Source organism: Cyprinus carpio, chromosome A9, assembly GCF_018340385.1.
Source record: "Cyprinus carpio isolate SPL01 chromosome A9, ASM1834038v1, whole genome shotgun sequence".
Classification (NCBI taxonomy): Eukaryota; Metazoa; Chordata; class Actinopteri; order Cypriniformes; family Cyprinidae; genus Cyprinus; species Cyprinus carpio.
Genome location: NC_056580.1, coordinates 21,494,715 through 21,508,915, shown reverse-complemented (window position 1 = coordinate 21,508,915; position 14,201 = coordinate 21,494,715). Strand labels below are relative to the sequence as shown.

Genomic DNA, 14,201 nt, shown 5'->3' with positions numbered 1-14,201 from the left:
AACTGTCATGCCAAAACCTTCCTGATTCATAAAGCCTGATCAAAAATGCCTTTAAGGTTATCACAGTGTACCTGATCAGGTAAATACAGTTATTCTTAAACAGTACTTATAATATTCCAATAATACAGTACATTATAAATCATACAGTTTGTGTGGGTATTATTGACCATACTGTTTTTTTTCTGTTGTGATGCTTCAAGTAATTTAAGGAGGTACTTCAAGTCAGTATTGGGAATACCTGCACTATGACATCATTATAAGATGCAAAGAGATAACAGTTCCAAATCCTAGTGAGCTGCCTATGTAGATAGCGTTTTAAGGCATCACAGGCATGCATACATGAAAGGTAGTTACCTTCTACTGGACTAAAGTAGCATTACATGTATCCTTTACAGAAAAGGCAATCCCATAATGCACTGTGATAAGCTCAGTAAATAAAATCCTTCCAAGATGGTGGATGATGCAAGAGAAATGTTGATAATAAATATAAATCCTCAATTCCTAAAAGCATAGATTAAAATAGCAGTTCAATCTAATTAAAAAAAATTACAACATGGTGTCTACGTAGAGTGTTACAAATGGGTCACTTTTGATGTTGAGGATGATGTAGGAAGTAGAACTAGGTTTTGGAACACAGCCAGGGTAAATATCCAAGCTATGATGTTTAAAAGTCTGTTTGTACATTTGAATTCTTGGAATTTCAAAATATATTCTTCCTACCTGAACCTGAGGAGAGGATCATGTTCCCAGATCTTTGGACTTCATCAAACTTGCTGAAAATTACATTCAACCTGTTAAAAAAAACACAACAACAAAAAAACAAGAATAAATCTTTTAAAAGTTTAAGATTTCTCAGATACAGAAAAACAATTACTAGACCTTCAGAGCAGTAAATCTGGAAATGTGACCCCGGGTGTACACAAAACAATCCTCAGAAACAGGTGTCGCAAATCAAAACAAAAAAGGCTCTTACCACCTTACCACACTACACTACTATTTAACAAACGCTTAGACTATTAACTATGGACATTATGATATGATGACCTAACTCATAAACTATGGACACAACAGGCAGTAAAGTACTTGGTTGCTTACTATGTCGGTAGGTGGTCTAAATGTGTGGTTAAAGGCCAGAACAAGCTACAATGAAGACCAGACTATTTGCCGGTAGCCGTAAGTCTGGCTGAGCAAAACTGGTTGTGATGTAACAGTTGATGTGTCACATTTCAGCATGGATGGTTTTGTGATCCTGTCAGTGTAACGCAAGCTTTGCACCAACTATATCTGATGCCAAAGCAGACCTGCAAATCCAAAGGTACGTGTAATCCATGTGCAAAGAGGTTAGCTAATCATAACAGAGGTCATTTAAAGTTATAAAAAATATATCAGCAAAAAAAATATCTTGTTTAAAGGCTAAAGAGATAGTTGTATACAACAATACTGTTATTCAATGAAAGAAAGATCATAAGTGGATCAAAGGAAAAAAGTATTTTAATTATAGTATTGCCTCTTGAATGAAGCAACAATTTAGGAAACACTTAAGCATTCTCAAATGACAGCAAATCACTTGGAGAACATCTGAAACTGAACCATGTAGCGCTGCTCCCTGAAACTCCTCTCACTGCATTAGCACAAAGCTGAGGATGTTTTCCTCCTGTAACACCCTCTGTGAATCCTTCATCCTTTACATCCCTCTCAGATGATTGTCTGTGCGAGTCAGAGACATATCCCCAGAGTCCTGAGCATCAAAGCCAATTCATCATCATGTACTCAACTCACTGTGAGGGGATTCTGCCGTGCTGAATCTGGATGGGCTTACCACATTTCTATGCCTTACAGCGTGGCAAAGAATCATTTGAGGTCATAAATATGGCTGAGTGATAAAATGAATACTCAAAACTTACATTTCTGGTATTGATTTAAAAAAAGCAACATTGTGATGATGTTAATGTTCAAAGCTCTAACTGGCAAAGTCATTAAATTCTAACTAGGACAAGTAAGTAAAGCCTTGTAATATTTATGGTTGTTTCCAACAATCATGCTGTTAGGATTTGATTTTAAATGTGGGCATCCCTGCTGACAACCACTGACAAATGCAAACATTTAATCCTAAATCCATCATTTCTGCTTAACCAAGTGCAACACAACAGAATTTTGAATTGCAAATGAGACTGGATGCCTTTTCTGCCGTTTGAGAAAAGGGAAATGCTGCTCGTTAAACCCTTATGCACTATAGTGTTCAAAGATTTCTTCCTCTATTTCCTTCATCCATGCAAACTGACTATGTGCCTCTAAATTAAGCTGAGAAGATTTGAATTTTGCAGATACATCCATGCCAGTCTGTGAAAAAATAGCAGTGTTGAAAAACTGTCAGGCTGTCAGTGTGCTTAAAGGGGTGCTATTATGCTTTTTCACTTTTTCAACTTTATTTAGTCTGTAATGCTGCTGTTTGAGCATAAAAATTATCTGCAAAGTTACAAAGCTCAAAGTCCAATTCAAAAGGAGATATTTTATTTAACAGAAATCACTTTTTAAAAACTACAACGAATGACTCATTTGTACTACAACCCATATTTTCTATGATTTGTGATATCAAAAATATCAACGAATGGGACGAGACCTGGTTGAGCTGCACTAGAGAAGGCAATGAGTGTTATCACTATGTCAGAGACATGCTAGCTTTCCCAAGGCTTGATTTTGAGGCAATATTTACACTGAAGCTCACAGGTGGCTATGGTAAGGGGCATGACATTTCCCAACCAGGCGTTGAGTGCTGCCAATCACAACACACACTGGCCCGGGTAACCAATCACAGCACATTTCGTATTTCAGAAGGCGGGCCTTCATTTGATCATTTGGGCCTTCACTATTCAAGCAGTTCATGCCAGACTGGGGAGAGAGGTGTTGTAATAATGTAAAATATGTGAAAAATAATATGTTTTTTTAACAATCTAGTATGAGAGCCTGTTCTAGTACAAAATCAAGACTTTGTAAAAGAGCATAATAGGACCCCTTTAAGACTTAAACTGGATACTGAACATTTGGAAAATTAAAACTTTGTTTTGCACATGATTTATGATAAATGTGAGCTTTAGAGATAAATAAACAAGGGTTTAATTCTTCCATTGATCCCTCCAAGGGCCATTTTATTAAGGGCCAAATTGTTAATTGTTTAACTGGTTATCATTTAGTAACAGGATTTGGTCTAGTCCCAAACAATTTGGGTACAGATTCACATGAAGCCAACTGAGAAGGCAGCACGGAAATGATATTAATCTTATAAATCAAATATAATGAATACAGCTCTCAGAAGTGGAAATGAATTAGCATTAGTTTAAAATAATTTCATAGGACCCAAACGATTGTACTAATGAGATCTGGTGAATTAACTCAAAAATACTGGGGCTGCACTACATATACTTGAGCCTTGATGCTCACAAACAAGTTGGCGGTTTGACGTTGTGTCCAAAATCACAGCAAACTGTTTTCCCCAGCCATGTTCCAATTGAGCCTGCCCTCATAGGTCTTAAAACTCTAACAACTGAGAAGATCAGAGAAACAGATGCCTGCATAGGCCCTGGAGACATGCACAGATTTTAAGTGGGAGGGACACCTAACAGATGTTACAACCAAATTCAGACCACAAGCAAATGCTGGCATGCCTTCTTCCTCTCCATGCACTCAACTTCAGTCAACTCTTGCTTTGTAGTATCATGGTTGGACGCTTTTTTTTGGTAGGTTCAAACCAATAGAGCAAAACATCTGAGATCACGCTAAGAATTCCACACTTTTCTGAATTCTAAACAACCAAATCAGGAGGTTTAAGCTTAAATGAGCACATAATGTCAGCCTCTAAAAGCATATTAGCATATTAGTCTCAAGATAGAGGGCAGAGCCAGATTCTGGGTCTGGAGGGAAATTAAGACCTAATGACCTGTATGAATAGCCACTTTAGCCTCTTAAGGGAATCATTACAGTACTAACAGAGACTGGTTCATGAATGTTTTCACTCTGTTTAGAAACACATACTAATGGGGGAAAACTGCTGTCTAGATTTATCAATGCCTTATAGAAGTAAATGAACATATGCAGCAAATACCTAGAGGGAAAAAACCTTCAAAACAAACAGTCCAAAATTAGACAGAAATCCATCTGAATTAGAAAAGACACCTGGGAGTGTCCTGAAAATGCTAATATTGTAGACGTAAAGCTGATGCACTGTCTGCGAACTGGTACAAAATTAGGAAAAAAAGGAAGAGCTTACCTTGATTGCGGCAGTCCTTTTTTGCTAAGGTCAATTCTAACCTTCTCTCCAACATGTCTGTATATTTCCACAAGGCAGTTCATAGCCGCATCCCGAACCTGGGCAGATAATTGGACAACAGTTTCATAATTTCATTCATTTTAAAATGAGTCTGTAACTGTCAAATTTTCCCTTTTCACTGCATCTGTTAACAATAATCATTCATATTGAAAAATGTTTATTTAATAAAAACTCCACATCCAAAACCACCAGCAGAGGTCACTATAGCTTTGTGAAATGTTGCTACCTTCATCCATTGTTCTGTAAAAAAAAACCATGTCACACAGATCAGAGCTGAATCTTGAATGTTTTAGATAACAACAAATGCGCATACCTGACTTGTGGGGTCTCCGAGTAGATTACATATATGTGGTACAATTTTGCTCAGGGTTAAGCCTTGGGCACCGTATCTGAAAAACATAAGTGATGGTGACAGGGAGGGCAGCATTGGGGCATCATGGGGTGTTGTGGTATCTTTGCCAACTTCAGCTTTAATGAGTTATTCTTGAAGAATGTGCTGCTTCATTTTCATAGCTTAATATCTCTATTCAGCAGAGAAATTCAACTGCAAGTGGAAATTTTAAACATAAACGTCAGTGTAAGTTGTGTTTATGTTGAATGAAAACTACAATATCCAGACTGAGAGGACAATGGGACTTACGTGTTCAGAGTTGAGATGAGACAGAGACAGACTCCCTCTCTGGTCCGGTTGTTTTTGTGTTTGAATCCCCCCAACATTCGGTCCCATATATACTGTGTAGACAATCCAAATGTAATGCTTTCAATCTAATACAATTAAATAGCAGCTAATCTCATTATGAGACCTCCCATCAGCCTTTTCAAGGAGCGAAGAGTTCAATTCATTAACTAAATGAAATCCAATTTAAAATACCACAAAGGCATTTCGCAAGGGTACTTCTGAGTGGAGCAGGTTGTTCAGATCTTACATTACAAATATTGTTTAGGCTGTCATGATATTTTAACACAGAGATGTCTCTGTGGGCATAATGCACTGTGTTCTCGCAACAGAACCGCAGTGTTAGCTTTAGCATGTCCTGGAATTAATATTTAGGCTAAGTAAAGACAAATACTACCTGAGGAGAAGCTGACTGCTCCATGATCTTCAGCAGCAGGGTTTGATCTTGGTCTCTGACTTGATCTTTGGCATCGCCTAACCGATCTATCAAGCTGGGTAAAACTGGGGATGGAGAGAACAAAGATTAGATATTAGGAATGGGCAAAGCTATTTTCATTACTTATTAGTCAACTAGATGGAAGCTATAAATCATTTGAGACTGAAGACCTTCAGATTATGTAACAAAGGGAACATTTCTCACAGCAGACAATCTGAAACCTGACAGTGATTGCCTTGAAATTCACTGATAAATGCAGTAAATTTGTTACAAAAGCAGTGTTTGATGACTGCAGCAGTGATGCTTTAAACCAGATGAATTTTAAGAAGCAACTTCTCAGAGGGTTTCAGTATATGTTGACAGTTCCAGCATTTAAAGCATAACACTCTGTCAGCAAACTCAAGCCTTCTGCAGGAAGCTGTATCTCTTCGTTTGTCCCCTTTAAAGCACCACTGCTTAAAAAGTGATAGCAAAAAAAATTTCTTCAGATAAATTTCAGATAACATGAAAATGTAGTGTAATACATTGATCCTTATTTCTTGTTGTAATAAAATCTGACAGAGATTTTTTTTTTACACAAGTAAGATAAGATATTAATATTCCTACCTGTACCAACTTGGGGCCGAAATCGGTCCTGTAATCTCGTCACTAAGGCTGATAGCAGGTCCATTCCCATCAAAGCTAACTGAAGGTGAAAAAAAAACAAATTAAACAGACAAAAAAAAAAAAAAAAGTGTATTAAATGTGTGCATTTTTATTCTTTTTAAATGTGTGTATTGCTACAATACACAAAAATCTTTAATTAGCTTAAAAAATCTTTAAGTAACTGTTCAAAGTCACTGTCAATTCAAAGTGGGCTATTACAATGAACAAAGTAAAAAGATACAATTATGGCAGCCCCTCCCCCCAAACTGAATGAGCAGAGCAGAGGATTATGGGTAACAAATAGGGCATCTGAGTCTGAACCAAGCGGCAACATCCAGCTCTCTCTCGTGAAGCCAATAAGTAAGTGACTATAACTGCAATTCATAGACTGGCCGCTAGAGCCATAGACTCCCCATGTTAAAGGGGTCATGAAATGAGAAACCAAATTTGCCTTGATCTTTTGGAATATAAGAGGTCTTTGTACCATTAAAACGTCCTGCAAGTTTCATAGCTTAAGACGTCCTCCCCATTATAAACGAGCCATTTATTTAATCAAGCTCTAAATACAGCTCGTTCAGGATCCATGGTAAGAAGTGACGTCACGGTGCGAAGTGACATTCCAACATTTGCATATGACCGCCTCCAGCACAAGACAACTACGCTCATTTCGTGTCGTTGTCACGCCGCGCGCCTCACAAGTGTTCAGTCGATGGACAGCGAGTGGGTCTGTGTACAGGAAAATTACAATGCCACGCAGATATGCTCAAACATATAAGGTTTTATCATTGCAAGAGCCATCGCTTCGAACGCATCACTCGCTACTAAACAATTACGCTCAATCTGCAAATGTTCTGGCTGGGGATGTTAATAATTGATCCATAGGCACTGTCGTTAGCCAATCATAACAGCGGGCATTAACACTGAACTCTTAAAGGGGAAACAACCCAAAAAAAACAGACTGTTTGAATCAAAGGATGAGAAACAGGATGGGAAAATGTCATTATTCACTACATTTAAAAAAATTTTTTTAAAAAAAAACTATAGTAATACTATAATTGCACCTAGGGGACCATTATAATAAAATAAAAAAAAACATGTCATGACACCTTTAAAATGGCCAACTTTACAGCAGGAAAAAACATGTTCACAGCCTAGTACAAAAAATTATTTTGGTCTATATTGCTAATTTTGTTCTTCATGACAACTGTGAGGGGGGTGAATTTTTTTTTATAACTCATCCATTTAAATTATATTAAGCCTTTAATTTCTTAATTAAGGGCGTGGCCACTTGAGTGACAGGTGGTTTGCCGCTGCTGACACTGGTGGGCGTGGCTTTTTTCCCATTTTCGATGATCCGGGAGTGACGCGTAGCCAAGATGGTGACTGCCCGCTCCGCCCACTTAGAGCTTCAAAAGCGCTCTTCTGAAAACTACGGGTGACTTCACGGACACTACGTCCATGTTTTTATACAGTCTATGGTCTGAACAAACAATGCAATGAACTATGGAAAACAGACAAATTTCAGCTGAATCCAAAAGAACATATTACAAGTATGAATACTAGTACTAGAAATACTACACATTCACATACTACTAAAGATTAGTGTGTTTATGTTACTCCAAACAAGTAGTGCAAAAGATTATGGGTAAATCCCTAACATCTTATTTATTTTCTCCTTTCTCAGCCTTTTTTGACATTGCAGCCACAGTAGTTCCTTTCCAGTAACGTTCATTACACATATTTAAAAAAATTTCACTTCAATGGTCAGCAACTTGGTCTCTCTTTTATTCCAACCATCACCGAGAAGATCGGCACAAAAACAAAGATACTGCAAATGCTCCGCCCAACCACTTAACTTTCCCTGTCAGGGGGTTGAGAACTGTTCAATAAGCATATAGTGAGAGCAGACGTGCTAACACCATATCAACACAATTGCATCACCTGACTTCTAGAAGACAGATAATGGTGCAATTTTTGGAAATCATCACGTTTAAATTTAATCTCCAGTCATTTGTTTAAGTTTATTTAACATATGTATTTAAGCAGCTAGGTTTGACTATATATCTATTATAACAAAGTCCTGATCCTTTGTTTTCACCCATACAGAAAATGACTAATTATGCTGGTGACACCCAGGAATGAGACACAGATAAACCACATCAGCTGAGGAGAGTATTAAATGCCTTGGAGGAGGTGCAAAAACGGCAAGTCGTATCATGAGGCACAGTATGTATTTTTTTTTAATAAATTAATACTTTTATTAAGAAAGGACGCATTCAATTGATCAAACGTGACAGTAAAAGCATTTTTAATCTTACAAAAGGTTTCTATTCAAATCAATTCTGTTCTTTTGAACATTCTATTCATCAATGAATCCTGCAAAAATGTATCACGGTAGCAACTGTTTTCAAAATAATAATAATAATGATGATAATAAGAAGAAATTTTTCTTGATCATCAAAACAGCATATCAAAATGATTTCTGAAGGATCATATGACACTGAAGAATGGAGTAATGGCGGCTGAAAATGCAGCTGTCACCACAAGAATAAATTACATTATTAAAATAGAAAACAGTTTTTTCTGTATTTTTCATCAAAGAATTGTAAGCCCGCCTCCTCCCGATTTGCAAACCAAACCATTTTCTCACCAGCAACCTCCTGCTTCAGACCAAATTTAAACACACACTATACCGCTATTTATATCTCTCCTATCCACCATAGTCAAAGAAAAGAGTCAAGGACTATTGTTCTCCTTTCTGAGCTTATGTTTCATCTCTCTGTGCTTTCCTTTGCTTCATTCCTTTCTCTGTTTCCTTGTTAATGGCTGATAGGAAATACACAGGAGGTGATCGATCATTCCAGCTTCTGCTCCAGGCTCAAATCAATACCAAAATAAACCATTACATAAGACTACGCAGACTCCGTCACACCTGACTAGACAAACGGTGAATAGCAGGAGAGAGGAGGCATGTATCTGTCAGAACACGATAACGAGACTGATCTGTTTCATGGATATGTGCTCATTCCCCTGGTTTTTTCGTCTTCAACAATTCAAACCACCTTGCTAATCAGTCCAACAGTGCCTGTACATCCCTCACTAAGACAGTGGAGCTCAACCTTTTTTCGTGCATGGCCCATTTTAAAAGGGGTCATTGTCATGAGGAATCAGATTTTCCTTTATAGTTTATTGCATTAAAATTCCAAAACGGAGATTTTCAGTCAGAGGGTCAAATAAATAATCATGTATTATTAAATTAACCGTTTCATCTACTTAAAAAAAAAAAAAAAAAACAATTTCACAGACGACAAATTACATTTTTATTTCACAGGTCAATTTCATTATTATTGACTTTTCTTTTTAGTATCTTGCATCCTGAAAACCCTGTTATGGAAGCAAAAACTCATTCTGCATGAATGTCTAACTTGGATCAATATTTGTTTCCTGTGAAATATTACAATTTAAAACTTCTGTTCTTCCATTTAAATATATATTAAAATGCTATTTTGAATTGCAAAGCTGAATTTTCAGCAGCCATTACTCAAATTTTCAGCGTTATGTGAGCCTTCAAAAATAATTCCAATATGTGATTTTGTGCTCAAGAAACACTGCTCATTGTTCTCATTGTTCAGTATCAATACTGAAAACAGTCATGACAAGCTTTTCAGGATTCTTTGAATAGAAACGTCAAAAGCACATCATTTATTTGAAATGGAAATCTTTTGTATCATTCTAAATGCCTTTACTGTAATATTAGATCAACTGAATGCATCCTTGCTGAATAAAAATATTGATTTCTATCCCCAAAAAAGAACATACAGAAACAGGAGCTATAAAAATTATGCTACAAAAAAGGGGAAAACCCCACAAATAAGATCCAACTCTATATGCAAACCCAAGGTTAAAAAAATCTGCACTATGATTTCTTTGGTGGTGTGTTACCAGCATCATTCCAGACTGATGTAGCTGGTAAAATAAGCTTGTCCCAGATCCTCACAGGAACAGCGTCCTCATTAGGCCTGTCCAAATGGGAGGGCATTATCCAGGCCAGTGAGACTGCAGGACTAAATGATCTGCAGGGCACAGGGTGTACACTGCCTGTTAAGGAAATCAGTGTTCAAACTAATTTTTGTAAAAATAAATAACACAGTGTTAGTCTAACAAAGGTCTTTCCAGTCAGGATGGGTTGCTAAAGCTATCAGGTCTCTCATTTGCATAAAGCTGAACTCTACTTACCTTGTTTCATTGCCAACAACCAGTATTAATCATTACGTCAACTCGAAAAAAGAATCTAGTTTTGCTTCTACACCGGTTTTCTCATTGGTGCCAGCTTTGTGAGAATTCTCTGCAATTTTCCATGAGTCAAGGAAGAACAGCTGGAATGAAGTCAACAGGCCCAGACATGGATGCAAGAAATCAACATTGGCCCACTCTCCATGTGCTGGGTCATTATTATTATCATACCTGCAACCGCACCACCACTAAGATTAAGTAATGGCCATACACTCTACATCAGCCTTGTATTTTGGGAGGATTGTGAGTTCAAAGGCTTTTTATTGAATAAGCTGGTCTCAGGTCAGCGCTTGAGGGAGATTCAAGGCCATCTGTAATATAAGACTAATGTTGCACCACAGCTATACTCAAGTAGTACAGTGGCTCCCTGAGTCACCGGTAAAAAGGGCCTGAGGGACGTCAGGAGCAGCTAAGTGGAGTCTGAACAGAGAAAACGCCTACGATACTGCAGTCACATCACAGCAGCACAGCACAAGAAACACCGATACTGAGCAACACTCGCATCACCAGACACTTTCCCTGCCTGAATTTCTTCTGAGATATGCCTGAAATGAGATGTCTTCTCATTCTACAAAATAAGTGCCTCCCACTTCACTTTTCACTGGCTTTTCCATCACTGAACGGTCATGTTCTCTGAAATGAGAGCAAGTTTTGCTGCTTACAAGAGTCCTTACGATTAATGTGAAACTCAAAAAAGGACCCAAAAACACCATAAAATAACCATAAAAGAAGTCCTTTCAAAGTGCATGTTAAACAGTGAAATAAAAGTTATTATTCACTGAATTACCCTTTAAAACTAAAATTAGTTAATAGGCTAATTCAGGAGTTAAAACAGGAGTTCATGAGAGAACTGCAAGTGGTTTGTAAGTTGATGTAATGCAAATAATTAATTGAATCATAAAAAAAGTTAAATTCTTTTTCTTTACATTTTTTAATTTTCTTTTTTTTAATTTTAAAAGTACAATTTATTATTACAAAACTTATATCTTAATTTTTTATAATTAGTTGTAATAATATTATTGTAAATAAAATAAAAAAATCAAATATAAATAATCTAAAATATAATACTAATACAAAAATGTTTTTTATTATTTTTATTATACTGTATAGACCTTATGTAACCAAGCCCCTTTTCAGCACTGCGCTGATTGTCTTCTGTCTTCTGGTTTATATTTCCACAGCATTAAGGTAAGATCTTATGGATTTATGAATGAACCTATCATTTTAAAATCTCCCCGGTCTACTGACATTTTTATTCGTGATAACTTCTGTTAACTCTACAATAAATACATCCACTTCATCAGTTAATTACTCTTTGACAGCAATTTCACAGAATATTTAAAAAAAGTTTGTGAATACCTGGGCTCCATTTGAGTTGTTGGACAAACACTAGTAGCATATCTAAGCTAGCTAATAGACAGTATTGGCTAGGTAAAGGAGTGCAAGTTTTCAGAATACAACGCTGGACTAAAAGCACATCAGGGGAGCTTTTAAGATCTTCAGAGAGCTCATGGGACCGATTACTGCAGGCATGATCTCTATCGAAACAACATGCACAAGCCACGAGGAACTAAACAATCTACATCAAACCAAAAATCACAGCAACATAAGAACCACGGAACTTATTTACTGGGCTGAAAGGTTACACAAGAAATACAGAACCAACAAGCTACAGATCAATAACAGTGAGCTAATTTAAATTTCAAATTAGAGCAAGGCATCGGTCAAAGAACCAAAAAACATCACTGTCCTTTCTGTGACCTTTATGACCCCTATTAAACCGCATCCATATTTAAACATGCATGAATTTGAGAGAGCTTATCAGCACTGCCCTGATCCCAACCCTATCACCTTTGTCTTTATGTAAGAGGGAGAACACAGCACTGTCCACACACACTGTCCTCACAAACATCACTGTGGTTCACTGGGCTGCAGAACTGTCTACAGGCTATTTAAAAACTTTCAGGCACTGTGCTAGAGACAACAGCTCTCATATATGAACAGCACTGCACACAATATCCTCTGTGAAATGAGAAAACAAACAACAAAAACAATCTCATTACTTGTTAGTGCAATAAATGTTTCTGTGTTACACGTAAGCTTTTCAAATTAAACTAAAGCTGCTGGATCTTGATAATGGCGTCACTAAGAAACTGTCTTCATAAAACAGCACATTTTCAGAGAAAACAAAAACAACTGAGGGAAAGATTAAATCATCATTTCTGAATATTAACTATTTACAAAAACAGACATTCCTAATTTCCCGTTTGGTGTGGTAAACACAAAAAAAAAGTAAATGAAAAATAAATAACACACACACACACACACACACACACACACACACACACACACACACACACACACACACACACACACACACACACACACACATATATATATATATAGATAGATAGATAGATAGATAGATAGTGAATTTCATTTCCTCCTAAATTATATTTAACATCCTCTATTCTTCAGGAAATCCCAATGCATTTTAAATATTGTGGTAAATCCACTTTAGTAGCATTCAAAATTATCGATTTGAATTTTTTTGTTTAATTTTCCATTTATTTTGACAAAACAGTACAGAATTTTAATATTGGCATAACATTAAAATAATTATCAGCTTATGGGTATTGGGCAGAACTGTAGTGCAGCCCTATAAATCAGTCAATGTTGCTGTGCAAGCAGACGGACAAAAGCCACTGAAAGTCACGCAGTAACGACAGGGTCTGACTATGACAACCCGAGCATTTCCTTCTTCCTCACAATAGAATGCCACACAAGCCTACACTTAGAGGTCAGAGGAAACTTTCCAACTGCTTGGAATATACACTCAAGAATGTCCTCAGGTGCTGACCAGTGCAGGAAATCTGAAGTCAGCCGAGTGTGCATGAGTGTAGTGTGTGTGTCAAAGACAACTTTCTCTAATCCATCAAGTTGCTGGGGTGTCCAAAGTCCAAAGTGTGTGCTCCATACAAGTCACAATATTGGTAAAAAGGCAAGACATGGACGCAAGCATGACTCCATTTTAGATTGACTCTCTAAATAACAACTTTGAATACTCCAGCAGTGAGAGCGAGGGTGGCTCAGCGAAAGATCGTGTGTAAACAGACAAGCAGCATGTGTGTAAATGACAAATAGATAAACATCTGTCTAAACACTCACACTCGCAAGAAGGGAGTGAAACTAGACGAACAACATAAAGGCGAAACTAAAAATATAATGCTTATACACAAAAACATACACATACATAACCTACCATTCAAAAGTTTGGGCCCAGTACGATTTTTTTGTTGTTGTTTTTTACCAATTAATGGATAATAAATTCAGCAATTAATCATTCAATTGATCAATTGTTTTTTTAATAAACACTGTTTTTTGATTTTCCTATTCAAAGAATCCTGGAAGGAAGAATTAATATTAACAAAAAGACAGAACTCAGTTGACACTGTGTGGCATTGGAAGTGTTTTGGTCATTCGTGCTGTTGAAGGGCAGCTGAATTAACAGCTCTTGACACGTCCACATCAGCACCTCTGCCACATCCATTCCATCTCACTGCTCAAGTAAGACTGACAAACAACAAAGGCGTGCTTTTTGCTCAGAGATCAGATCAGCCGTACAGAGGGCTGAACTCTACACGGGCGTGAAGTTCAGCTCTATTTCCTTCAAAAGCCTGGATGAGCTGGTAACACACTGGTTGTCCTGTTGTGATGGAGGTTACTTGCAATACACACTATTTTGATCATACCTACTATCTCTAACAGAGGTTGACCGATTAATCTGCACCGATAGTCGATTGCTGGAACTATCAGCAAAAATCCAT

General features: G+C 37.1%; 1 protein-coding gene and 1 non-coding gene across 25 annotated transcripts in view; one reads left to right on the top strand and one right to left on the bottom strand.

The window, feature by feature from the left end:
* Window positions 1-14,201, bottom strand: part of LOC109064880 (CLIP-associating protein 1) — a 59,501-nt gene that overhangs the window by 32,773 nt on the left and 12,527 nt on the right. For all 24 annotated transcript variants that reach the window (XM_042764095.1, XM_042764102.1, XM_042764103.1 and 21 more), the window contains exons 3-8: window positions 6,043-6,121; window positions 5,398-5,501; window positions 4,965-5,056; window positions 4,638-4,713; window positions 4,265-4,362; window positions 721-791 (exon numbers count right to left, since the gene is read on the bottom strand). In XM_042764095.1, the coding sequence (XP_042620029.1) occupies window positions 721-791; window positions 4,265-4,362; window positions 4,638-4,713; window positions 4,965-5,056; window positions 5,398-5,501; window positions 6,043-6,121 (520 nt within the window). The remainder of the gene's footprint in view (window positions 1-720; window positions 792-4,264; window positions 4,363-4,637; window positions 4,714-4,964; window positions 5,057-5,397; window positions 5,502-6,042; window positions 6,122-14,201) is intronic.
* Window positions 7,936-8,063, top strand: LOC122146258. The gene has a single exon (XR_006160918.1). It is a non-coding gene; the product is annotated as a U4atac minor spliceosomal RNA (small nuclear RNA).